General features: G+C 49.0%; 1 protein-coding gene across 2 annotated transcripts; it reads left to right on the top strand.

Moving 5' to 3' along the window:
* The first annotated feature begins 957 nt into the window (after window positions 1-957).
* Window positions 958-17104, top strand: LOC142559814 (uncharacterized). Of its 2 annotated transcripts, none has more exons than XM_075671484.1 (5): window positions 958-1159; window positions 10039-10306; window positions 11271-12044; window positions 13280-13465; window positions 15733-17104. In XM_075671484.1, the coding sequence occupies exons 2-5, from the start codon at window positions 10073-10075 to the stop codon at window positions 16150-16152; spliced, it is 1614 nt and encodes a 537-aa protein (XP_075527599.1). In that variant the 5' UTR covers window positions 958-1159; window positions 10039-10072; the 3' UTR covers window positions 16153-17104. The 2 variants fall into 2 exon arrangements, with proteins under 2 accessions (XP_075527599.1, XP_075527598.1); XM_075671483.1 differs by having other exon boundaries at window positions 9972-10306.
* The last annotated feature ends 8019 nt before the right edge of the window (window positions 17105-25123 follow it).

Raw genomic sequence — 25123 nt, 5'->3', positions numbered from 1 at the left:
CGCTTCGGTGCGAAGTAAAACAAAAAACACTCAGACACTCCATTTGTGTGTTTTATTATTTCTCTAAACTTCAATTCGTCAATTCAAGCAACAGACCACACAAATAACAGATGTTGCCTGCAATAAGTCACGTGTCGCCACGAGCGACGTCACACTGCGGACACGACTACGTCACCGTCCCGCTTGGAGCGCGGCGGCCGCGTGGAGAAGGAAAAACGGTGTTCGGTTTGAAATTTCATTTCTTTCCGCGGCGCCTAGCGATGTAATACTTTGCAGACACGATCGTTGGAGCGCATTGTATGCTCTACGCTTGTGAGCTCTAAATGGCCCTACCTGGTGGCGTGCCCTTTAAGTTATATTTGAAGGCCACTTTGTGAGTCACAGGACCTGTAGAGTGACTGGTGCTCTGGAGTTGAGGATGAACAGTACTTACGCTCTTTCATGTTGAATCGCTGGAACTTTCAGAGAAGTTTGGCAGGTGCCCTTGTAGCTGCCACATGGGCATCTGCTACAGGTCTAGTCTAGTTTGCAATGACTGAAACCTTTAAGACTGCAATGTGTACAGCCCAATGGCTGAATACGACCTCCGGTTTAGAAACTGCATGCTCTGAAAACATGCATATTTTAAGTGTGTGCTCTTGAAGCTTTGGCCATGTCTCCCATTGTGACCGTGGATTCCTCAGGTGCGATTTTGCAAGAGCAGGAAGTGGACCCTACTTCGCTGTTGCTGTGTTGGGGAAGGGTAAAGTGAAGTGCAGCCGTGCATTCGCAATCTTCCCGGGCCCAAAGTGTCGATGGGCGCACGCTGTTGCCGTGCTGCTTGGCACCTTGCTCGCACAACTGCGCCTCGCTATGCCCGGGTAGGGTGGAGTGGAGAGGATGAGTCTGGAGGGAAGGACGCGTGGCAAAAACAGACATAAAACGGGCACAGAAGAAGACTGCTTGCCGCAGTTATTTTGGGCTACTCGGGGAACCAAGGCTCGCCGGCATGGCCCGGGTCTTGGGGCGAGACTTTCGTCCTTTCCTCCTCGCCGCCGGTGCATGCGCTAGCCTTCACTTCGGAAGGCCGCCGATGTGCGAAGAAAGGAGGGAGCATCATGATCATGGCGACTTCCGCTGGCTCTCGGTCGACTTCTGCAGCTGCTTCGTTTGTCCTGAGGTGAGAAAACGTTTGTCCATCCGCAGCTCGGGACACCCGTGATGCCCTAGCTGCCTACCTGCATGTGTCAGTGGCGGTTCTGCAATGCAACGCGTTGATTACTTCGACCACGTACGTTGTGTCCGAGGCTACTGTGCGCAGGTGTACGGGCATCGTGTGTCGTCTACGAGCCGCGAAGCGACGACTGCAGTCAGCTGTCTGCGTGTGCGCACAGGCACGGCGGCGCATGCAGCTTGCTTGCCTCGTGACGGTTGCCGGGCTCCGCTACGCATCAGAAGCGGGTGCTTGCTTCTTTTCGGGTCGAGTGCAGTCTTGCTCTATAGAATATTCGACTTGCGATTCAATGATTCCGAGTTGTGTGTGCAGGTTGATGACTGAGAGTTGGTCTGAGTCCTAACGCAATGTGAACACGATGTACTGCAGTTCCGTTGATAAAAGTAGAGATCCTCACGCAAATGAGCCGCTACTGTTGGGGCTTTTTATCTGCTGATTTTGGTTGCGTCAAGTCTTCGAGTAAAACAAATTGTGACGGTTCTCAGGACCAGCGGACCTGCAACCGTTTAGGAGCACGTCAGTTGCAGCAGCGGTGATGGCAGTAACATAAGTGTTTCCAGGCCGTCAATTTCTAGCAGTGTTTACAGTTGGCCAAGAGTCCAAATGGTCGAAATTTTCTTTTGCGCAGGTTGACAATAAAAATTTCGTTTGCTCCTTTAAAGCAAGAACCCGATCATTTTTTCTGTCTCAGTACTGCGTCGTGAATATCGCTAGAAAGATGGGTTATGTATCCGCGTAGATAGGTTATGTATCTGCGTTTATGTTCGCGCTGTTCTTTATGAACGCGCTTATTTTTTAATCCTGAATTGTGCATATCTAAGAATGGGTAGTACCAGCGTAACTGAACTGAGCGCATAGTGTTGCCGGTAAACCTGTAATCGCCTTCTTCAGTTCTTCAAGTTTCAAGTTTCTTCAAGTTCGTTATAAGCGACATTTTGCAGCAGACGTTTGCCTACGCTAATCCTATAGAAAACAATGTTATTGCATTCGCTGCTCCTCATGCTCGTGTCAACCGATTCTTGCGTGTTTATGGAATGTTCTAGTTGGATGCTAGCAGGATTTAGTGCCCTATAATTGTGTGGTGGAGGTAACCTGCAAGGTGCATTAGATGTCGTAGAGCCACTTCCAACTAGTTCAGACTTCGACTTTACGTTCAGCCACGACCTCGCTACGATCCCGGCAGTGTCCGAACTGCATAGTGCCCACGTGAAACGATGCCCGCCGTATGTTCTGCCAAGCGTCGCGTCGCCCGATCTCGGCTACCATAGTTTTGGCACCGTTACCCGCCAGTAGCTGGTGCCTGATTAGTTCAAGCTCAGCTCAGTGGTTCCAGGACTTACATTTGGAAATGCGGTTGTTTACTTGAAGTCAAGGGTACAATCTGGACCCTATAGCAGCGAAAGGTCAGTGGGACGCCTCGCATTGGGTGATCACGGGAAGACGACAAATGAAGCTGTGCAGGGTGGTATGGGCTTGACAAGTTTTGAAGCGAGGGAACGATTTCGATTTTTTTTTTTTCGATTTCGTTTTTATTCGGACATTTCAAGAAACGCCCACGAAGAGTATAATTGGTTTTGAAGAACGACTGCGCAATATGGAAGAAAGTAAATGGGTTGTTAGAGTGTTCAGATATTTTTACAAGAAGAACGTTGACTCACATCGGAGGAAAAGAACTAGGAAGCTTACCAGCAAGTAGGCGACCGGCATAGTAAGCAACATGGCAACAAAGAACGCCAAACGCAAAGTCGGAGAGGCTGAGACAATCTCATGGGTGGCGGCAATGGAAAAGAAACCTTCTATGAGTAACTACCTAAGAGAAAAAAAACGAAATCAAGAATATAATTTACGATAACTGAAAGGGAAGCTCTTTTCGAAGCGCGGTCTTAGAACGCGTACTTATAAAGCGAGGTACACAAAGGAAAAAGAACCACGTGCTTGCTGCGGTAAAGCTAGGGAAACGATGGAACACGTATTATTAGAATGTGAAGATACCTGCCCAGCTGTCGGCTTATGCTACTGTGACCTCATTTAAGCCCTTGGGTTCAGCGATAGCAGGGATGTGGTGGCTAGCAGGGGAAAGTAAACATGTCCGTAGTTAAGATTAGTAAGAGGCGATTGGGAATTGGGTGGCAGAGAGAGAACAGCGCGGAGGCGTACGAAAACATAAGTTCCCAATAGTGGTTCAGAAAGTTTGATGCTGTCAATTATTTGTGTTCTTTTATTTTATTTTTTCTAAATATAGGTACGACGTACATAAGGCGAAATAATTAGAGCTTGGTGGAGCAACCCATGCCCCGTTTCAAAAGGAACGCTCATAGCATCCATCCATCTTCGGAGTGAAATTGATATGAAAGAACGACTGATGAATATGGAAGGAAGTAAGTGGGTGGCGAGAGTGTCCAAGTATTTGTACAGGAAAAAAAAGTTTCACTTTCGCCCGAAAGGCGAAGCATCGATTGCGACAGCAAATTAGTAGACAGCTATACGAAGCAAGGATAGTAGGTTTATCGGCCGTGTAAACTTGGAAACATTCGCGTACTGAATTAACAAGAATGGTGTCGGCGCGCGCAAGCAAACCATGAACTCATCACACTCAAAGAGCGCGAACGTTCGCTGTCGAAGCGCTGGTGCGAGCAAACGCGGCGGCAGCGAGCGAAGTGACCTTTGTGCTGTCTGTCGCTTCAAAGCAAGAGGTGGCGAGAATACAGCGCGCCCAAAGGTATGAGCCGTGCGAAGTACGCACTTGTTGGCAGTCGAAGCCGCCCCTCCATGCCGCGAACCTTCACCGCTTTCCTCCATATATGGCGCGCGAGATTGAGCCGGGACAGCCAATTCCGCTTGCGCTCGTTCACGAAATGCTCAGCTGCTGCCGAAGCACCACGCTGTCCTCTCCCTCCCCCCCCCCCCCCCCCCGCGGCCTTTCGCGCGACGTATGACGGCGCGTTTGCTCTCTGCTTCGTTCGCGCGCACCAGATTGAGCCGCGATTGTCGGCTTCCCTCGCGTGATTTCACTCGCATTTACAGCGCGCGGCGACGGTGTTATCGACCTTGGACTTTGCACAGAACATCACGGCGATGCCGACAGCGACGGCAAAAAATGCGCCTCGAGTGTCCATATATAATATTGACTCGCAGTGGAGGAAAAGAACTAGGAAGCTTATCAGCAAGTTTGCGACAAATAACGTCAAACGAAAGTCGGAGGGGCTGAGAATTTTCTGGGCGGCGGCAGTGAAATAGAAACCGGCTTTGAGTAACCACCTAAGAGGTAAAAACGAAATAAGGGAAGACAATTTGATAGCTAAAACAAACTTTACTTTTCGAAATGCTATAAGGATGCCTTAGAATGCGTAGTTGTAAAGCGAGGTACGCCAAGGAACAAGCATGTGCTTTGTGCGGTAAAGCTAGGGAAACGATGAAACATGTTTTATTAGAATGTAAAAATGTCAACCCAGCTGTCAGTTTAGGCTCCGCTGGCCTTCTTGAAGCCTGTCACCGCTATATCAGCGGTGACAGCTGCAGGAAAGGCGCAGACCTCTATAAGAGCAGACATGCACGTGACGTTACCGGAGTTTGGGACAAGCCAGTCCGCATGCGTGTCGGGTGCGTCCCGCAGACAAGCGCAACGAAGCCGAGTTACACGAAGTAGCAGCCGCTTCGGTTTGTGGACGAACGCGATGTTTCAATCACTTTTCTTTAATTCTACCCTTACCGTAATGCTGTTTCTGTACTTCAGTAAAAATCTGTGGGCACTTTGCTGAGCTAAACTGTGATAGGCAGAAGCCTATCTATGACTGCCTCTGTTGCTGTTTGAACTGTTCTGCGAATGGACGCCGCCTTGGCAGTGACCGCGAGTATGGGATGCAATCGCAGCCATATGGCTGCAAGGTTTATCGCCGATGTGCGCGCACCCCCGCCCGCATGTCCGCGCTCTCCCACGCGCCCACTCGCACAGCGCTACTGGCATGGCGCCTCCTCTCCTTCTCCTCTCGCCGGTGATCACCGCTTTCCTGCGTCCGCCACGGACTGCGCCCGGACACTCATGAGCCACTAAAGGCGTACGCCTTAATAGGCAAGCATCCTTGGTGCAGACTTATACCTCGGACTCCACACGGCACGACCCGCCGTGGCTGCTTAGTGGCTATGGTGTTGAGCTGCTAAGCACGAGGTCGCGGGATCGAATCCCGGCCACGGCGGCCGCATTTCGATGGGGGCGAAATGCGAAAGCACCCGTGTGCTCGTTTTTTAGGTACACGTTAAAGAGCCCCAGGTGGTCCAAATTATTCCACTACGGCGCACCTCATAATCAGATCGTGGTTTTCGCACGTAAAACCCCACAATTCCGCACGGCACGACTCCAGCACACATTGTAGTGATCCATGCTATTAATGAATATACATCGCCTAATAAGTGCCGTCAAAGTCGAATCAAAAAGAATAATTGCGAATTTGTTAATCGAAATGCGTACGCTAGTCAACGGAGTCACCAAATGTAAGTGGCCTAGGTTAGTGCTGCGCCGACGATGCAGTTCCGCTGCGTACGTCGACGAAAATCCCTACCCGCTGCCGTTTCCTCAATCAAATTCCCTTAGCGGCCTGTTTGGAAACGTACAAAGCTAAAGAATTACCAACCTTTGAGTACATTATTATCGATTGTTACGAAATAAAAACGTCGCAGTTTCGACCGAAAGGCGAAACATCGATTGCGATAACAAATTAGTAGACGGCCATAATAAGTGAGGATGATAGCTTTACCGGCCACATAAACTTGTAAGCACTCGCCTCCTAACTGAATTAACAAGCATGGTGTCACCGCGCACAGGCAAACATGCACACATCACACTCGATGACAGCACACACGCTGGCATGAGGAAGCGCGGTAGCAGCAGCGAGCGAAGTGACCTTCGTGCTGTCGGTTGCGTCAACGGAAACTGAGCGGCGTGAATACAGCTCACGCAAAGCTACGAGCCTTCGGTACACCTAGACTCTGCCACCAAAGCAGATCGCTGTAAAGATAAAACCCGTGCGACCGCGCCATACGCAGTTGCTGCCTAAGCAAAACGCCCCGCCCCTGACCTCCTCTCCCCCCGGTTCTATGCGTGCGACAGATGACTGGACGCTTTCCTCCACGCCTTCCTCCATCGCGCGAGAGGTTGAGCCGCGATCGTCGCCCCACTCTCGCACGTTTTCACTCGCACATACACATATACGGGGCGCTGCGACGGTTTTATCGCGCTTATATCGCCTTTTATCGCCCCGTGATAGACCTTATAAGGGCCATCACGGCGACGACGACGGCAAAAATGCGCCTGGAGTGTCCATATAATTGTTGTCGCAATAGAAGCCACATGATATATTTAAGGACTAAGCAGCGCCGGCCAAGGTAGACAGGCGCAGGCGGCAAGGCCAGGTCTAGTCCTTTGCGGCGTGGGCATTGCACTCCTACACCGCAAAAGATAAGAATTTGATTTAGTACAAAATGTACACGCGGAAAGGCGCCCTGTGCGGTAAGGCCGCTCAAACAGCAACAAGGTGTAACGAATTTGCAAACATGAAACGAATTTTTCATCGACAATCGAACAGCAATACCATATGCCGCAGCTAACAGCAATCCTCGCCCCAAGATATACGTCTTTCCTAGCACATTCGCTAAGCAGCCACAATATCGAAGATGTCCTCTGGAGAAACGACTAAAGTTGGTAAGGGGCGCACTTGACTGTAATCATTCTGATAAAACTCGGCGTGATTTAAGCCCCTTACAAACGAGGCGGCGCGGAAACGTCGCTTTTAAAATAAATCGACAGTTCTGCATAAAGATCTGTATAAAATCGACCCAAAAATTATTAACTGCGTGAGAGCTCTTACGGGCCGCATAAAACCAACGAGATCAGTCCTTGAAAGCCTCAACAGCTATGCCACATCAGGATGCACTCGTACAGTCGTGTACCTACAGTAAGAACAACACTGTAAAGAAGCGGCAAACGGTATCTATATTTATAGGCGGCAAGCGGCAGGCAGAATCTAGGCGAAATGTATTTGACGCGCATACTGCATTGCGGGCAAACCGAACCAAGACATGGTCAGGCTGTGATCCACTTCCTCGCTTACCCGTGTAAACATGAATGAGCACAAACACCGAGATGGCAAAAGAAAGAGTGGTAAGAAATTTCCAGCCGAACGGCGCCGAACCATTGTTGCCGTTGCTCCCGCTTCAAACTGGTGTCAATCAGGAATTCCTAGTTTGCGAGGCATTTCGTGCCTCGCAAACTTACCGGCTACAATTCGTAAATTGCAATATGTGCCATAAAGTAACCACAAAGCTAACTATAGTGATCTTTTTTAATTAGTTGGATATATGTGTGTTTAGAGCTCTTGTTAAAATAATGTCCGCCTCTGAATAATGCAGCTCTATAGGACCAGAATTATGTCAAATGCGACAGGCGATTTTTAAACATTCCGGAGAACTTAAATCCCGTATATGGCTCAGATGTTCACGGCATTATACCATGTAACGGCTAAGTAGATTTATTTGCTATATTTAAAACACGTTGCAGGTCTGTTTAATCGGACGTCTGCGTGGAATGTCGTTAAGTCACCAGCAGGCTATTCCGTTAACTCTCGCGTGCTGCACACCTTCGAACACGGAGGAGCGTCGCCAAGGTTTGCATCTCTTCACGTGCGCGCGCGTCTGCGTGTTTGTGCACGCTGACTGTTTCTCTGCAAAAAAAAAATAATAATAATAGTAAGTGTTTCAAATATTTCTCTGCACGGGGCTTACATGCCCCATGGTGCGAGTTTAGCTCCGCGTTCGCTTATTTTTCCCGTGACAGTTTTTTAGGCTGTCGCCATTTGAGGTCTTCGCCGGAGATCAGGCTGAGTACAACGTCTGGCTGAATGTTGCATCCGTCGTCAGTCGCCACGGTAATGGGTTTACCCTCAGATTTCCGTAACTGTTTTGAGGATGGCCACATAGCCGTGATCTCAGCTCAGTAGTAGCCAGCGTGTCAACACCACGAAGTGCCTGCCTTACAAAAATAGTCATGTGTAGAAAGACCTGTAACCGCAATGACGCAGGGAGGCGGTGAATTGTTATAGATGGCCAGAGGAGGGCGTGCCTCCATTTGCGGGGTTTAAGAGCTGCGAGCCGTAGCCGTTGTTTCAGATTGACGCCTTTCGAAACGACGCCAAGGCTGTTATTTTTGATGGCTCCCTGTAAATTTGCCAGTAAGGAAGCACGTTTAGTTCCTCGCTATGTATGGCGTTTACTCTCCGCCTGAAGTAACAGCCACTGCTGCCTCCCCAACAATGTCATTATCACTTCTTCAGTGTCCTGTACGCATGCCTTAAACGTCCTGATTAATTGTCTTGCTTTCGCTCTCGACTGTGCTATGTAGTCTTCTTTGTGAAGACGATCTCGCGTATCTTTTTTTCGAGACGTTGACTAAATAATTTTTTTTCTAGCTTTGTCGCACATGGCCGAAGGTTCGCGGCTTCGAATCATTGAATGCACGTAGCTTACAAAAAAAAAAAAAAGTGCTGGAATCTTTCGCATGCGCAGACGCACCTGCATTATTTCCAAGAACTGCGGTGGCAGACGCGGGACGTCATGAAACGCTCGGTATGAGCAACACTGTTTGAAATTAGCAATACAAATGAACTTGAGTTAGTAACGGTAGGGAACATATGCTTCCGTAATTGAAGGTGATAAGGTGCTTGGCGCCTGTCAATTTAGCAAAAAGCCCTAAACCACTTAACCCAATTTAACTTATTGTAACTAACCAGTAACCATGTTACGTATGTGGATTAATTATGGGGAAAGTAAACATAGCGCTCTTTATACCTCCGATATCATAGCTCGGCAGCTCTTATCTAAATACATGGTAACGAAGAAATACTCTCTCGGCAACCACTGCACCAATTTTTATGGGATTTATTACGTTTAGAAGAAAATTTTAAAATTTAGTGACTGTCGGAAGCTGATTTTGTTGTTCAGGCCATCAGTTTTTTTTTTTTTGTAGAAATATTCTTGAAAATTGATCTAAAAAGAAGACTAAATTATCTAGTCTACAGCTTCGTAACTCGGCAATAAAAGACTGTACCACATTTTTTTAAATCTAGTTATAATGCATTTCAATCGAACAAAGTTGATATACAGCGCTCTGAAAATGTATACGACTAATTTGTGAGTAGGAACATTGCTAAACCCTGGTAAATATTGTAAGCTTTAAATTCATGTATCAGTTTACCCGCTGCAGATGCTCTAAAAGGCGCAGTTTACAGAAGTGCGGTATCTATTTTTGATGCGGGTTAGTGAACGGATTAGCAAACTTGGTGTCTCTTTATTTCTTTAAGCTTGCCAATTTTCGGAAATTTTCGTCGCAAATGCCGGGCCCTAAATAAAAATATTGCTTTCTTGTCACTGTGATCTACCTTTCACTTTCAACTGCAACAGTATTCATTCAATGCGGTCCAGGGTTGTCTCAGAATAGCATTTTTGCATTTCACATATATTTGAATAGGTGGAATCGGAGTTGGCCCCAAGTCAAAGCTTCCTCTAAAAACATGTGCGGAAACATATTCATTGAAAGGCGTCGCATAAGTCCCACTGTGTTTTCAGTTTTGAACAGAATGTGTTGCAGGGTCCCTTGGAATTCTTTTCTGATAGTCAAAATTAATACGGAGCCCTCAACGATGGCGTCCGTCATAGCCCCTGTGTTTCTTTGGCACGTTGAAGCCTCACTGATCATCAACCATCCCACCAGGATCCCATCCCATCCTATCCAGAAATTCCGGATAAGCCCCTGACCAGGCGTACGTTGTCCACTACAGATGCGCTAGGCGTTGAGCTTGGCGAAAGGTCGCAATGGAGTACGCCGTCGAGGGCGAGTTCCTGCGGGAACGGTCTCCACAACCGCACGATGATGACGACGACGCCGAGAGCGAAGACCCGCGAGCGTTCATCGGCTTCTGGCCTCGGGCGCTGGTCGACAGCGAGGCCCCGGACTTGGAGCAGGGACCCTGGGCGTCACTGCCAGACGTCCTCCTGGAGACCGTCTACAGCATGGTTCCTATCGCCGACCGGTACGCCATGTCGCAGGTGGGAGGCAGTGTCGCTACGGTGCGTTTTAGCCTTACGCGTAACTACGTAATATCATTGCAGTTACCGGGAGACGTAGATGAAAACATCAGTGCTAGCGGGGACGTCTTCTGATGAGTTTCAGAGGACTCAGAGCTCAGCATTATTATTTAAATGAGAAAGAAACAGAAATTGTACTTAATAGCATTACAGTGAGAATGGCTACACCCTAAAAGTGTGTATTGAGTAAATGCTCTATATATATTTGGCAAGGGACGTTGACCTAATACGGCAAATAAATTGGAATGAAGTTCAATAAAAAATTCGCCGACAATTACAACACTTCCTAATGCGAAATTTGAGCACAGCTTTATGCGTGTTTCCATTTCGCGATATATTGGTGCGTTGCAAACGGAGCGAAATGTGGTGCATCTGCCTCGCTAATCGGGAGATCACGAGAGGCAGCGCGTGGTTGACGCGTGGGTGCGATTCACAGCAGCCGCCGCAGACAGACCTCCACTCATGCCGCTATTTGTTTCCATACGTCTGAGGCGCGCTACTCTCGCGCCATCTTGTAGCCATCGTCGCCGCAGTGTTCATATTGCGCGGCACGACACATTTCTTCTCACACTTTCGCCATACCCTCCTTCGCCTTCCTCCTCTCCTCGCTATCACCGCCATTAATCACGCGCTGCGCTCCGCGTTCGCTCTTTCATTCTTCGCTGTGCTCGTTCGCTCGGTTACGAGAAACGCCGAGGCACGCCGACGCTCAGCGCGGGAACGGGCGCTTAAGAGCTGCGCTCTAAAGGTAAAACACGCACAGGAAAATCTCAAGGTATTACACGATGGGTTCCACGTAGTCAACATGCCAATTCACCGCATTTAGTGGCTAAGCACGCTGGCCGATCAATGCATTTTTCAAAATGCATTGACGGTATCGGGAGGCACCTAACGTCACTCATATGCCTGGCTCCCAAATGTGCAGGTTTGCCGGAACTGGTACCGAGTCTTCTACTCGCCCCGGGTCTGGTCCGTGTTCGTGCTCGACGACCGAACCATGACGCGGCGCAAGTTCAACTATTACATGGGCTACCAGCACCTGCTCGACCACTACCGGACGCAGATCTGCGTGCACAAGATCGGCCGCCACATCCGGCACCTGCTCATTCCCGCCATGTCCAACTTCTTCAACCTGTATGAGTTTATGGTCATCATGGCCTACTTCGGCGAGCGGAATAATGCGCTGGGACACCTGCGGCGATTTGACTTCACCTTCGGCTGCCACCTGCTCGGCAACAACTCGGACGGCCAGAGGCAACAGGACAGCGTGTTCGGCACCGGAGGCAAACTGCTCGAGTCGCTCAAGCGTCTCATGTGCTGTTTCACGGGACTGCGTCACCTGGCCCTGACAGACTTGCTCTTGGAGCCACACGAGGCCAAGTTCCTCCTCGACGACGTGGCCGAGACATGCATGACGACGCTGCGGACGCTGCGGCTCATCAACTGTTCCAAGGAGCCGTACCCGTTCCTGCACGCCGGGGTGTTCCTCAACCTGACCGCGCTGTACATCTCGCCGCAGCACCTGGACGACGACCTGGCTACGCTGCTCAGCTACACATCTCTGCGGGACCTGCACCTGATCCAGACCACGTACACGGAGTTAGGGCTCCGCGTGTCGCCCCGGGTATGGCGAGAGTGCCGGAGGGCGGCGCCCAGGCTCAGGGTACATCTCTCCGTCGAGGGCACTGTAGCCAAAGAGGTGGGGTCTTTTCGCTCTCAATTACGAGACCGAGAATGGTCTGAACGTCTCCATTCGTTTGTTCGTTCGGATCAGTAAGCACTTGTGTAGCCGCGCCGAGGCTCGTGACGCCAGAGGCGCGCCGCTCGTAGATGCGGGGATTCTCCGGAATATGAGGAACAATGCGCAATAACCTATAAAGGGAAATCAATTTGGCGCCGTGGATGTGAGGTAATCGAGAAGCAACTTAGCTGAGAGCGGTTGCAAGAAAGAAAGAGGAAACAAAAAAGCGAACAGAAACTTATGAGGGAGTATATGGGCTGAATATGTCCGTCAGGAGTACGTTCTTAAAGATTGCTCGAGTTTCTTGCACATGTAAGAGTTCAGAGTTTGCGCAGCCACTCGTCCGTATGTAAAAATTATGCGACCATAGTCAGTAGTGCATAGTCTGCATAGTTAAGGTGAATTTTGGACTGCTATATTCGCGGTGATTGAATTAAGGGTATCAGTGACTCACTGGAGCTATACAGCGACGCTGTTTGTGGATAGGGTTCCGTACATTCTTTTGTTGTTGTTCTGCGTGTGCAAAAACCGTTGGCCGTCCTGCGGCTGAGGTGAAGCAAGCTTGAAGCACTCCGCCAACTTGCAAAAATAAGTTTAAGCTATTGCGTCCACATAAAACCCGTATCGGCCATGTCTACGTTCGCACCGCCCTCTCTCTGTCGTCGTTCCTAGCACTTGCGTATATACTAGCGCTCTCCCGTGATGGCGGTCCCGTTGAAACGTTATGCGTGTCTAGTTTTCTCCGTCACCTCGGGGCGGCAGTCCCGTCGCCCACGCGAATGTATACAAAGATCACGGTAAATGAGTTTGCACCTTTGTTCAAAACTACGTGTCACCTCTGTGTCGTATGCTAAACAGCTTCGCTGGTCATCCACCTTCACGTTTATAGCACCTTCGGTTGAGCCCTGCTGGCACTGAATCGGAGGATATTTGATGAGGGAGGGACTGAGCAATTGTTAGGTCCGTCCGCCGTGTTAATTTATCGGACTTACGCTGACTGCGCAGTGAGAGGAGTCGGCGAACTTGGCTGTATTCCAGTTTCGCGCTACTCTCGCCGCGCGCATTCTTGTGTTTTCCGTACTAATTACATCGTGCTAAAATGCTCTTTTGCCAACGAAGCCTTTACGCAATGTAAAGTCTGATTTCCCGACACTTATCTCTCTACGAGACGCGTTGTTTTCCTTGCCACGCAGATAATATGGCAAGAGTGTGCGCCGGTGCACTCGATAATCTACAAGACTGCTTATAACCAAGTGGGGCCAGAGTCTGCGCTTACGGCAGCCACCTACTACCCCGAGGACCTGAGGACCTACGCATTTCTTGGGTTGCCCAGATTCCACATGGCCAAGCGCTTCGTGGATAGACCAGATTCCGCGCTGGTAAGCCGGCCAAATGAGTTCATTTTTGGAAACATGGGATAGAACTGGGTCCTTTTCTATGACGTCTACAAGTTTCGGTTTAGTCTTCTCGCTAAACAAGCTTGAACGGATTGATCGAGTCAGCATGAATCTCAGCTGCCGCGGTAGCCGAGTGGCTATGGCGCTGATGAGCCCGAGGTCGCGGGTGCGGTTGCGGCCGCATTCCGATAGGGGACGAAATTAAAGAACACTCGTATACCGTGCGTTGGGTGCACGTTGAAGAAACCCAGTTGGTCAAAATTAGCCCGGTCTCCACGGTTACGGCGTGCCTCATCAGATCGTGGTTTTGGCACGTAAAATCTCAGAAGTCAGGTAGTTTTATTTTTAAGCATGAACCTCAACGTCGTTGTCACCCTCATGCGCTGCATCAATGCGTGGTATTGGTGCCTTCGACAGTGTGTCAGCAAGAACCAGGAGCTTTCAAGTCACGTAGTACTAGTGCTCATATTTCATGGGTGGTAGGAAAATGCGCTGCAGCCTAGAAGACGTGTCACTGATATTTCTTTCATATTAAAGGCAAGGTGATGTGGAAGCACTGTACTAAAAAGATTGTCTCAGTGCATGAAGGAAGCTTACAGTTTGAGCCCAAATGGAATCGATGATTTGGCGACATCTCGTCTTGTCAGGAGGAAGCACGTTGAACAAAGGAAATAGTGAAAGCGCCGACCGATTGCGGCTTCCGTACGAAGCGTCCAGTTAGAAGCATGCGATCTTTTAGTGTATTCATGAAAAACGTTTGTAGTTTGTAGACCCGCCGTGGCTGCTTAGTGGCTATGGTGCTGGGCTGCTAAGCACGTGGTCGCAGGATCGAATCCCAGCCATGGCGGCCGCATTTTGATGGGGGCCGAATGCGAAAACACCCGTGTACTTAGATTTAGGTGCATGTTAAGGAACCGCAGGTAGTCCAGATAATCCCGGAGTCCCCCACTATGGCGTGCCTCATAATCAGGTAGTGGTTTTGGTGCGTAAGACCCCATAAATTAATTTTTATTTTTTATTAGTTTGTAGTTGCTGCATATTTGCAGGATGATTTACTGAGGGAGGCGTAATGACAATGATCGATACTTTGATAATGATGACTATAAAAGCTTCGACACATGAGTAGTGCGAAGATTTGGACGATTTGGTTGTGTTGAGCAGTCCAGGATGGCACATCAGGCAGAAAGTGAGAAGATGGTAATACGCGTGCGTATGAAGTACGTATCTTCATTTTTTACCAGCGACGCCTCATACATGCAAACTTCGACTTAATGTAAACTGAAAGGTATCCGCACGCATCATAGTGGGCACCTTGACTGCCAGCTTCTCCACAATAACAGTATTAGTAAGGAGAAGCCTTCTCCAGTGATGTACATTTTGCAAGCGATCGCCGATATGTCGGAAGCATCTATGCGTACGTGGAACAGCCTACTTCATCATGCAAACAGGACTACAAGCGCGTGGGAAAAAACTGCGACTTTATGGACGTTTCGTTCGCGGGACTGGTTACTTTGTCGGAGGACACTCCAGCGAAGGCCAGTCCGACGGCCGTAAATTTAGTAAGGCGATCACCTTTCTGTTTTGCCTCGTATTATGCTTTATCTTGGTTTCACCGCTCTGACATGTGAAGGACGCATTGCTAGTCGAACGCAAACCGGCACGGGCCTCCGAGATTTCCGGTATGGAGCAACGCGCCGCGCCTCTGTCAAGCTCTCGGCGGTCAGACCATTGGCCAGACCTCGCCCTTGCGCCATTTGACTCCATTCATCATCACGATACTCTGCCGATGTTGGCGCCTTTAAGCGGCGCCGGGTACTTCTTTTTTAACATAAAGCGAACATTTACTAAGGATTAAATAACACGCCGGCATTTTACAAAGGAAATAAGGTAACAAGAACGAAAAGAGTAATCGAACTTGAAGTCAGGTGACATAAATGCATCAATGACAGCTCACAACAGATCACATAAAACACGCTGGAACGTAAATTCATCTCCCATAAATGCAGAAAGGACACTTTCATCCAGTGTGATTTACAAGTACGTTTCGCCTTCGCTGATGCTAGAGAAAAATGGTAAGATTTGCAGGAACAGAACGGTGGCACCGTCTCTCATTGTAAAGGCGATAGGAGCCACGCGCCGTGCTGATTGATTGATTGATTGATTGATTGATTGGTTGATTGGTTGATTGATTGATTGATTGGTTGATTGATTGATTGTCTCTTATGCGTCGCTTTCCACTGTCGTTGCAGGTCTTGCTGTGCCGGTCCTGCCGCCGACTGGAAACACTTGTTATTCGGGAGCGCATTTCGACGGCCACCGTGCTTCTGCTGGCTTACCACGGCCGCTCGCTGAGGCGGTTCGTTGTGCGCGGTAACGCCGTCATCAAGAAGTGCGACTGGCCTCGCAACCCGGAGTGGAGCGAAGAGTTCTACGCCTGGCTTCGACACACGGCGCAGTCATACGACGCGGTCTGCCAAGAAGTGTCGCAGATTCTCGGCTTTGCCTGGGCGCCCCTGACGGATAAGCAGTTCAAGACCATCGTGCTGCACGAGTCCGGGAGCAGAGATTTCTTTCCAGTGTCCCCGCAGTCGTCGATGAGCGACTTTCGGTTCCCTGCTGCCGAACACAGGCTCTCGTTCTCGTCTAGCGGTTCGTTTTCGCCCATCTGAAGCTGGCTTCTAGGGCGCGATGACTGTGGTGATCGTCACCTGCTGGCGGACGTCTCACGTGCGCATAACATTGGTCGGTCCGGAGTGTCCAGCCATTGTTAAGGGAACACCAAAGGACAACAATAAGTTAATCTTTCAAAACTCTATTTTCGTTCATTTGGCAGAAAAATAATACGTGGACTCTTCGTGTTATCACCTGAAAGTGATATGTAATTTGATAGCATTTTGGGTATTATATCAATCGATGATCTCCCACCAGACACTTAATTCAGATGATTTTACCTATGTGTCGTGTTTTAGAGTAACCTTTATGAGCAACAGTAAGTTTTGACAACCGTAGTCTGTCACCTACGCCGCAGGCGAGACCGATGTCGCTTTACACAGACCAGCGGATTCTTTCTAGCAGGTGCACATTGTGAAGGGTCATTGCTTGTCATTCAATTTTAGCTTCGTGCCGGGACCTCGCGTTGACGCCCATCCCTCTCAGCCTCTGCCAATCAGCACGACGAAGCGCTTCGAGTTCTCCTGCCGTTCTCCTAACGACGCATGTTCGATGCCCTAGCGACTTCCAAGCGAGCGGCGCATTGTTCGGGCGGTTCGGGAGCCCTACGTCGCCGCACTGCATCGGCCTGGTGACGCCGTCTCTGTGCCGCTTCGTCTTCGGACACGTGACAGCCTTGTTATGCACTCGGTGGCGCGGCCTAGCGAACGAGGGGAGTGATACCGCGCTTTCACGTGACGCTGACTCAATCGCCTGCCAGTTTCTCATCGTGTGACGTATTTTCCCTCACCCGTTGACCTATTTCCATCTTCACTTCCACGCACCTCACCCTCTTCTAGCTGTTTTCGCTCTTAACTCACAGTGCCAAAGAGAGCCCTTGAATGAGAGCTATGGCATTAAATATTTAGTTGCTATAGAGGAAAGAAATAAAGCAAACTACCCTTTCCTTGACTTTCGCGCAGAAACATCGGCGTTATTACGTATGTATGACGTCACGGATATCAAGGTATATTGTCGTTTACGTGGCCAATATTGCGCAGCGAAAGTTCTAGAAACCAGAGGTAACGTCAACTCTGCCAAACATTTACATATCCTTTTCTCGCTAATGAAAGCTCTGCTGTCGGCAGAAGTCGGGGGCGGAATATTATAATGGTTCGGAAAGCGAACGGTTCATTTCTCTTAAATAAATGGGCCGCATCCGAGCCGGACGTGAAAGAAGGGGAGGATGCTGCCAATAGACGAGAGGGGGCCCCCTCTGAAGTGCGCGTCATATATTGCACGCCAGTCGCAGAACTGCACAATGTTTCCGCTTGCTTATTAAATATAAGATCTAAATTGAATATCTTGCAAGTTTTGAATTATGAACTTGCGGTGGCAGGCGTGTACGGAATGCTTGAAGTAATTTATTATTGTCATTCTTAGCAAGTGCAACAGAATCGTGAAAGGGCTCCTAGGGTCACCTTTACTAACGGTCTATATCAATTTGCCTTTCTTTTTGGTCTTCGTCATTGGTTTGGATGTGACTCTCATGCCGCTGCGCTTCCGTTAGCACTGCGATGTGCCTCACGGCGCGTTGCGTGATAAAACAAAAAAAAATTACTGACGATTACGATACCTCTGAACGCAAAATTTGGGCGCAGCTCTATGGGCGTTTTCATTTCGCGATTTAGTGGCTGGCGCAGACAATCTGCCACGTGTGGCACGTTGCAAACGGGGCGAAGCGTTTCAAAACAAGTAACGCTCGAGTACAATGATAGCGGCGAGCAGGGGCCGAATCTTATAACGGTTAAGTTGGGGAACCGTTCCTATGGCCTCACCTGATTGGCCAAAATTTTGATTACGTCACAGGTCGTCAGAGGCAGCGGGGCGGTATCGCAATTTTTGAATACGTCACGCATCTGTCAATCATCTTCAAAGCGAACCGGTCGTAGGAACCCGCGAAGGGGTAGTCCGCTTTGGGTTCCGTTGCTGTGGCTTGGCTGTGGGCTTGCGACTCTGGCCGCGCGCGCCGGTCGCGCGACCCCGGAGACACGCGGGCGTAGCGCGCGCGTGCGTTGGTTGCTTCGGAGGCTATTACTTGCCTTCGTCGTCTGCTTGGCGTTGCGGCGTTGCTCTTTCAGTATCAACCACGGCTGGAAGTGCAATACGCGTTCGAAGAAATGAAGGATAATGAATTGCACCGCCCCTGCCGGCTTTCTAAGTAGACCTTTTGCAGGTTACGCTATCAAATGGAGGAGACTCGGGTGCAAGCGTACCAGTGGTCATTCCACGCAGAGGAAAGAATATTGCGCGCTGCGGTTCATCGCCACCGGCCTGCAGCTCCCAGAGGTCGGTCGGACGTGAAGCATTCATCGGAATTACCTAGATTTCTGCTGCCGACGCAGTCCACAAAGTTGCTCTCGCACTTACTGTGTTGGCCAGTAGAAGAGCTGAGTCAGCTTTCCCATGAACTCCGCTTCAAAGCCACTGCCAAGGAGATATTTGCAAGGTGAGATCGAATTCCCCGTGCTATCGCCAGCGTGAATAGCTTGCAGATCACCGTTCAGCAATCAGAAGGGTTCAAACTAGACTGGTTAAACGCTTCCTTCGTTCGGCTGATCAAACCATACAGTCAGGATAGGAAGATATATTATGGAGATATCTTATTTGGCTGCCCTTATTTTTCTAGTTCGGGAGTGCAACACTTTGTTCCTCAATTTCACGGCACAGCGCGCACCGTCAGCACCACACTCTTCGATTTTGATTCGCGCAGGCAATGCAGGGCCCGTGTATCGTAATGTTCCATTACGAGTTCCATTGCTTTTATCACGCGACGCGCCGTGGGGCACAGATCGCAGGGATAGCGGCATTGCGGCGGCGAGCGAGTCATGTCCGAGCCGATGACGAAGGGCGAAAAAAGAAGGAAAATTGATATAGTCCGCAAGTAAAGGTGTCCCTAAGAACCAGTTCACGGTTTTGTCGCGCTCGCTACGTAAAAGTACTGGCAGTGCGTTCCTGCTGCGTGCATCGTGCGAGCTCATGGTAGCAGACGAAATAGCGTTGCAAGCGTAATGTATTTACGCTTGCTATACCGCCTCTCGGCTTAGAGTGAAAAACAATGACATTAATAAATTACTTCTGCATTGCGTAAACGCCAGGCACCACTCGTTTGTAGTTCAGAACTTGGCATATAATATTTAATTTATATTTTACATTTATTTAGCAAGCAGAAACATTCTGCAATTCCTCGATTAGAGCGTCATATAATGACGTAAACTTCATAGGTGGCACCCTCTCATCTATTGGTCGCGTCCTCCCCTTCTTCCGCCATCGGCTTGGGAGTGGCACATTTAGTGACGTAAGCGGCGAAGCGAACGGTTCGTATTCCGAACCGTTATAAGATTCGGCCCCAGAGTCGGCCGAGATTGTCAAAAATCTGATCAGTGGGTCAAGCGCGTCGACTTTTGTACATGATTTGGCGAAGGTTCCAGCTTAATCGCTGGTGCCCGCGTGGCTTCCAGGAAGTACTCGAAAAAAGTTTGGTGACAATAGCTGATAGATAGAACTATCGATAACATTCGAGAAACTTCTGATATATGCAGGCGCGTCGTGCATCTAGGGATAACGTTTAACATTTGTTAGCCGATAAAAAGCAGTGACCGAAGAAAAAGAACAGATGACGCGCGGTACCGTGGCGCCATCTCCTAGCGATCGTCAAATGCAGAACGCGTCGCGCGCGGCACCACGATGTGCGGCACCAGGCGGCACTAAGCGTTTGTATTCATCCTTGGCTGTTGTGCTCGTTCGCTCGGTTACGCCAGTTACACCGCCGACGCTCGCCGTAGCAACGGGCCATTAAGAGCTGCGCTGGAAAACAATCGAGCATGAACTTGAACATTACTTATACGGGCTTTGCATTGCCTGGTGCTGGTGGTGCGCGCTGTACTGTGAAACTGAGAACGAAAGTGCGGCACTTGCCGAACTAGAGCAAAAAGGGCAGCCAAATGAAACGTCTCTACGCTATTCATGGCCTGACTAGAGTCTTATCAGCCGAACAAAGCGCTGGAGCTAGCTGCCAGGGTTGAATCCTTCTGGTTGTTGAATGGCGATCTGCGAGCTATGGACTATGGCGATATCATGAGGAATTCGTTCTCACCATGCAAATACCTCCTTGCCATTGGCTTCGACAGCCGGGGCCACGGGAAAACTGATGCAGCCCTTCTAACGGTCAACACAGCAATTACGAGTGCAACTTCGTGAACAGTGTCGGCAACAGACATCTAGACCATTCCGAAGAATGCTTCGCTTCTGCCATACCTCTGGAAGCTGCAGGCCGGCGGGAAGGAATCATAGCGCGCAATTCGTTCCTCTCCGTGGAGTGGCCGCTGGCACGCTTGTACCCGAGTCTCCTCCGCTTCGTTACGTAGCCAGCTTAATGTCTTCTAAAGAGCCGACAGTGACGGTGCAAATAATTTTCCGTCATCCATTCTAACGCGAATGAATAAATGAATTTCTAATTCTCCTGTTTACAACAGATAGGAAGAATCGCATTTCCAGTCGTCGTCGACACCGAAAGAGCATCGCCAAGCGGACGAGTGATCGCCTCCGAAGCAACGAGCGCACGCGCACATCCGAGGCAGCGCGACCAGCGCACGCTGCCCGGGTCGCAAGCCAGCAGTCGGCGCAGCAACCGAACCCAAAGCGAACCACCTCTTCGCCGCTTCCGCTATTTTTGCTTTGAAGATGACTGGCGGATGCGTGACGTGTTCGTAATTTCTGGTGCCGCCCCGCTGTCTCCGACAGCCGGTGACGCAAACACAATTCTGACCAATCATATGAAGCGGAGGAAACCGTTCGCTTTCCGAACCGTTATAAGATTCCGCCCCAGGTTGTGGATACCGTGGAGTGCTGAAGTGTCACTTCTATCTTGACTTTGATGTGTTTTCAGCATCGCGAACGACGCCGGGGGAAGAATGAGTGTCGCCTAGTTACATGCTCGAAAAAAAAGAAATAATGCGTCTCCTTGTACCTCCCATCTTGTTTAATGAACATGCCCATTTAGTTTTCGTATGACAGAGCTCTCACGTACGTTATTGCCAAATGGCTTAAATTGTCAGCTTTTGTGCATCGGCCTGATACGACATGATGGACACAAAATTAACGAGTTGTAAAGCTTCATCTTTTTTTTTTTCTTTTTTGTCAGCTGCCCTTGCTAGTATGTTGTACATCTGCTTCTGAAAGGGTAATAGTAGAAACGCTCCTCCTGAAGTGCTGGAAAGAGAGAAAGCACACGCACGCACACAAACAAACCGGAATTAACGCGTACGAGCGGTAGTCGGGAAGAACGTGACGTCTATTTGATTCAGCCAAGTTTCTCTGCAATCTTCTGCGCCTATTCACGGTGCACTGCACCTGGACCCTCGATTCCCCAAGGTGCAGCAGCGCACCCTGCACCCCCGCGCTCGATTGAACAAGGCAAGGTGCCGCCGCGGGGCACCTTGAACCCTGCAGCGAGTGGGTGCAGCCCGGCACCCCCTGCACCTTTTCGTCTGTGGTGCCGTGCACCTTTTTTCTGAATCGAACAACCTGTGGTCTCGACGTTCTGTTCCGCTGCACGATTGTGACAAAGATTTTTTTACGATGCAGAATTTTCAGCCCCGAGGTTGGTGTTTGTTGACTGACGACGACATAAGTGAAGTACGTATTAAAGTATTTTCTGTTTTTAATTTGTTATTTAACACATGCAAAATCTGCCCGACTCTTGGCCAATGCCTGTGAATGGGTATGTGCCAGAGGCATTAAGGTCATCATCGTCATTTTTTCAATTTGGAAGCACAGTGACGCGTTGGCACTTGACTATTTCTGTAAAGTAGTTTACTGTTTTCGGCGTCATTTGCACTTTGCAGACATTGGCGAGGAGGCATTCTATTTTTGTCTTTCACCAATCTTTATAGCACTTTTTAGTGCAATGTAAAGCTTACCGGTCAGAGTATCGAATCGTGCAGCTATAACGCAGAAAACGCAGTGCAACATTTTTTTATCAGAATTTTTCGATATTCAATGAGGATGTAGTTCACTGGGAGCATGCTGGAAACTGATAGCTGAGCGCGATAGCGGTTATACGCTGTTATTAGAGACTTTTAGCTTGTACGCTATTCCGGTAAACGGGAGCGCTTTGGGCGGATTACCGGATGGGCGGGGCGTAAACGTGAGCGGTGAAGCCGCCTGGTGTTGTAGAGCTCAACCAGACAAACGCATAGCTAAAACTGCAGTAACTCACCATATCCTGCTTCGCCACTCGTGCAAATTTTTGGCAGCGGCGTAATTGTGAACACGATTACGCCACTGTCGAAAATTTACGCCAGCAGCTAAGCAGAATATAGTAATTAGCTCTGTGTTTGTGTGGTTGAACTTTGCGCCACCAGGTGGCGCCACCAATCTGGCCGCTCACGTTGACGCCCCCGCTAAACCGGAAAACCGCCCGCGCTTGCCCGAATACCGGACACGCTAAAAGTCTCTATTGCTGGGAGGAAGGCAAGTGCGGTAGTAGCTGTGAGAAATTTAGTTTGTCAAGCCGATGTTTCTGCGATTCACGTCATCCGAGGTGTTCAAGGGGTACTGAAGGAAAAAATTAAGCTAAAGCGGTATATGAGTGCTCCGGAACGTATAAGACGTCAAAATTATCACAAACAATGTCGCCAACTTAGCGTCTCCCGAAAACGAGGATGGAGAGGAGGTAAAATGGGAGGATCGTGTAACCAGATTTAATGCCATCGCACAACACTACAAATTGCAAAGGTGCGTTTTCCCACCACCTCGCCAAAAGCTCAGCAAAAAGCAATCTTTCGAATGGCGGCAGTTACAGACCAGAACATACCTGAGCCCGGTGAACTCGCACCTTATTTACCCAGGCATATGCAAGACAGATAAATGTAACAACCGTGGTTCTAGAGTGACTTTGGAACATTTACTATGGGAATGTAGAGGCGTAACAAGCTCAGCTTTGCCCTTGGTGATCAACTTTGGGCTGTCCAGCAGGCCGAGGAAGCCGCCAGGACTCAAGAACTCCTGGCCGTCACCTAGGCGGGACCTTTTACCCGTCCCATAAACTTTCAGGACCTTTCAATAAAGTACTTTGACTGCCTGACTGAAAGCTTTAATAATCGAGAAATGGAGGTAAATGCCGGACGTGATTGGGATTCCCCCCCTATGATGTACTAGAATGGGGCAGCGTGTCGTCCGTATAGCAAAACAAAGCGATCACCGTTGCACCGAGCAACTCGATTAACAAGCATGGTGTCATGCGTTCACAAGCAAACAAACATCTCACTCGATGACCACCGAAATCTCTGTCAAAATGCTGGAGCGAGGAAGCGCGGCAGCAGCATCGAGCGAACTAAGCCGCGAAAACAGTGCGCGGCCGGACTCTGTCCCCGCCGTAGAACGCGCGCCCCCTACCTGGACCTTTGCGCGCGACGAAGGACGGCGCCCTTCCTCCCCGCTTCCATCGCTTGCGTGCGCGAGATTGAGCCGCCATCGCCGGCAAATCACGGCTCGCCGTCGCACGCTTTCACTCGCACATGCAGTATACGGCGCGTGGCAACTATTTTATCGCCCTTGGAATTTATGTGGAACCTCACGGCGACACCGACGACGATGGCATAAATGCGCCTGGAGTGCCCATATAATTGCGATCGCAATAAAGGACTCCGCATATGCGTGAAACGAGGTACATGACTGACAGTCGCGTATCCTTACGTGATGTGAATGTGAAAGCAGCATGACTTCTTTAAGTCGTCTCTATTAAAAACGTCACAGCTCTACGTTAATCTACATTCATCCAGCTTGCTCTAATTTGTGCCGACCTTAATCCACTTTAATCCGCCTTAATCCACCTGGCTCTAATTCATACCAACCTTAATCCACTTTTATGCACTCTAATCTGCCTCTCTCTAATTTGTACCATCCTTAATCCACACTAATCTTCCTCAGCCAGCGTTAATCCACCTTAATGCACCTTGCTCTAATTTAAACCAACCTTAATAGACCTTAATCCCCTTTACTGTAATTTGTACCAACCTTAATCTACTTTAATCCATATTAATGTACCTTGCTCTAATATGCACCAACCTTATCCACGTAAGACGCTTTAATCCACCTTCCTACTATCTGTACCAGCCTTAATCCACTTTAATTCACCTTCATTCATTTTCCTTCAGTTTATTTATTTATTTATATTTATTTTCACAATACTGCGGACATCTGCTCTTTTTGTATTTGCTCACATAGCCCCCTCCTGCTTGGGCAAACATACAAATATATACAAGGGTTACAGTCAACAAGATTCATCAAGTGGGTGGCTGTAACCAGTGGGAATTTCCAGGTAGGGCATTCCAATCATTGATTGTTTTCGGGAAAAAAAAATGAGTTTTTGAAAATGTTTGTTAGTGCAAAGATCGGTTTTAAATACTGGCTGTGTTTGTGGCGGGAAATTCGAGATGTGTCCTTAATAATATAGTCATGCGGTTGTATTCCTAGTTTCCCGTAATAAAGCTGGCGAAAGACATTTAATCTGGCAGTTTTTCTTCGATCAGTTAGTGGTTCCAATTTTGCGGCTTCCAGCATACTCGTGGGGAATCACGTCGTTTGAAGCGCTTATAATGAAGCGCGCGACTAACCTTTGAATTCTTTCTAGTTTTTCAATACCTACCACTGTGTGAGGATCCCAAACGATACTCGAATATTCTAAGAGAGGCTTAACGTACGCTTTATAGGCTATAATCTTAATGAGGATGTGGAGTCACCTAATTTAAACTTTAGAGAACCTAATCTTTTTCGGGCTGCACAGGTTATATTGTCTATGTTAATTCACTTTAATGTCTACTTTAATTCACTTTAGCTTGTCACCTTACTTTAACTTGTTCTCACTTTTATTCACATTACCTCAGTGGAATTCACCTTAATTGACTTTAATTCTCGTTATTTACCCAT

The sequence above is a fragment of the Dermacentor variabilis genome, chromosome 10 (assembly GCF_050947875.1).
Source record: "Dermacentor variabilis isolate Ectoservices chromosome 10, ASM5094787v1, whole genome shotgun sequence".
NCBI classification, from domain to species: domain Eukaryota; kingdom Metazoa; phylum Arthropoda; class Arachnida; order Ixodida; family Ixodidae; genus Dermacentor; species Dermacentor variabilis.
This window is presented reverse-complemented; position numbering and strand designations above follow the sequence as displayed.

Excerpts from the sequence above, each read along its gene's own strand:
- LOC142559814 (XM_075671484.1), top strand. The coding sequence starts at position 10,073 with ATGGAGTACGCCGTCGAGGGCGAGTTCCTGCGGGAACGGTCTCCACAA. Across the intron at positions 12,045-13,279 it reads AGGGCACTGTAGCCAAAGAG|ATAATATGGCAAGAGTGTGC; the intron begins GTGGGGTCTTTT and ends CTTGCCACGCAG. Across the intron at positions 13,466-15,732 it reads ATAGACCAGATTCCGCGCTG|GTCTTGCTGTGCCGGTCCTG; the intron begins GTAAGCCGGCCA and ends CTGTCGTTGCAG.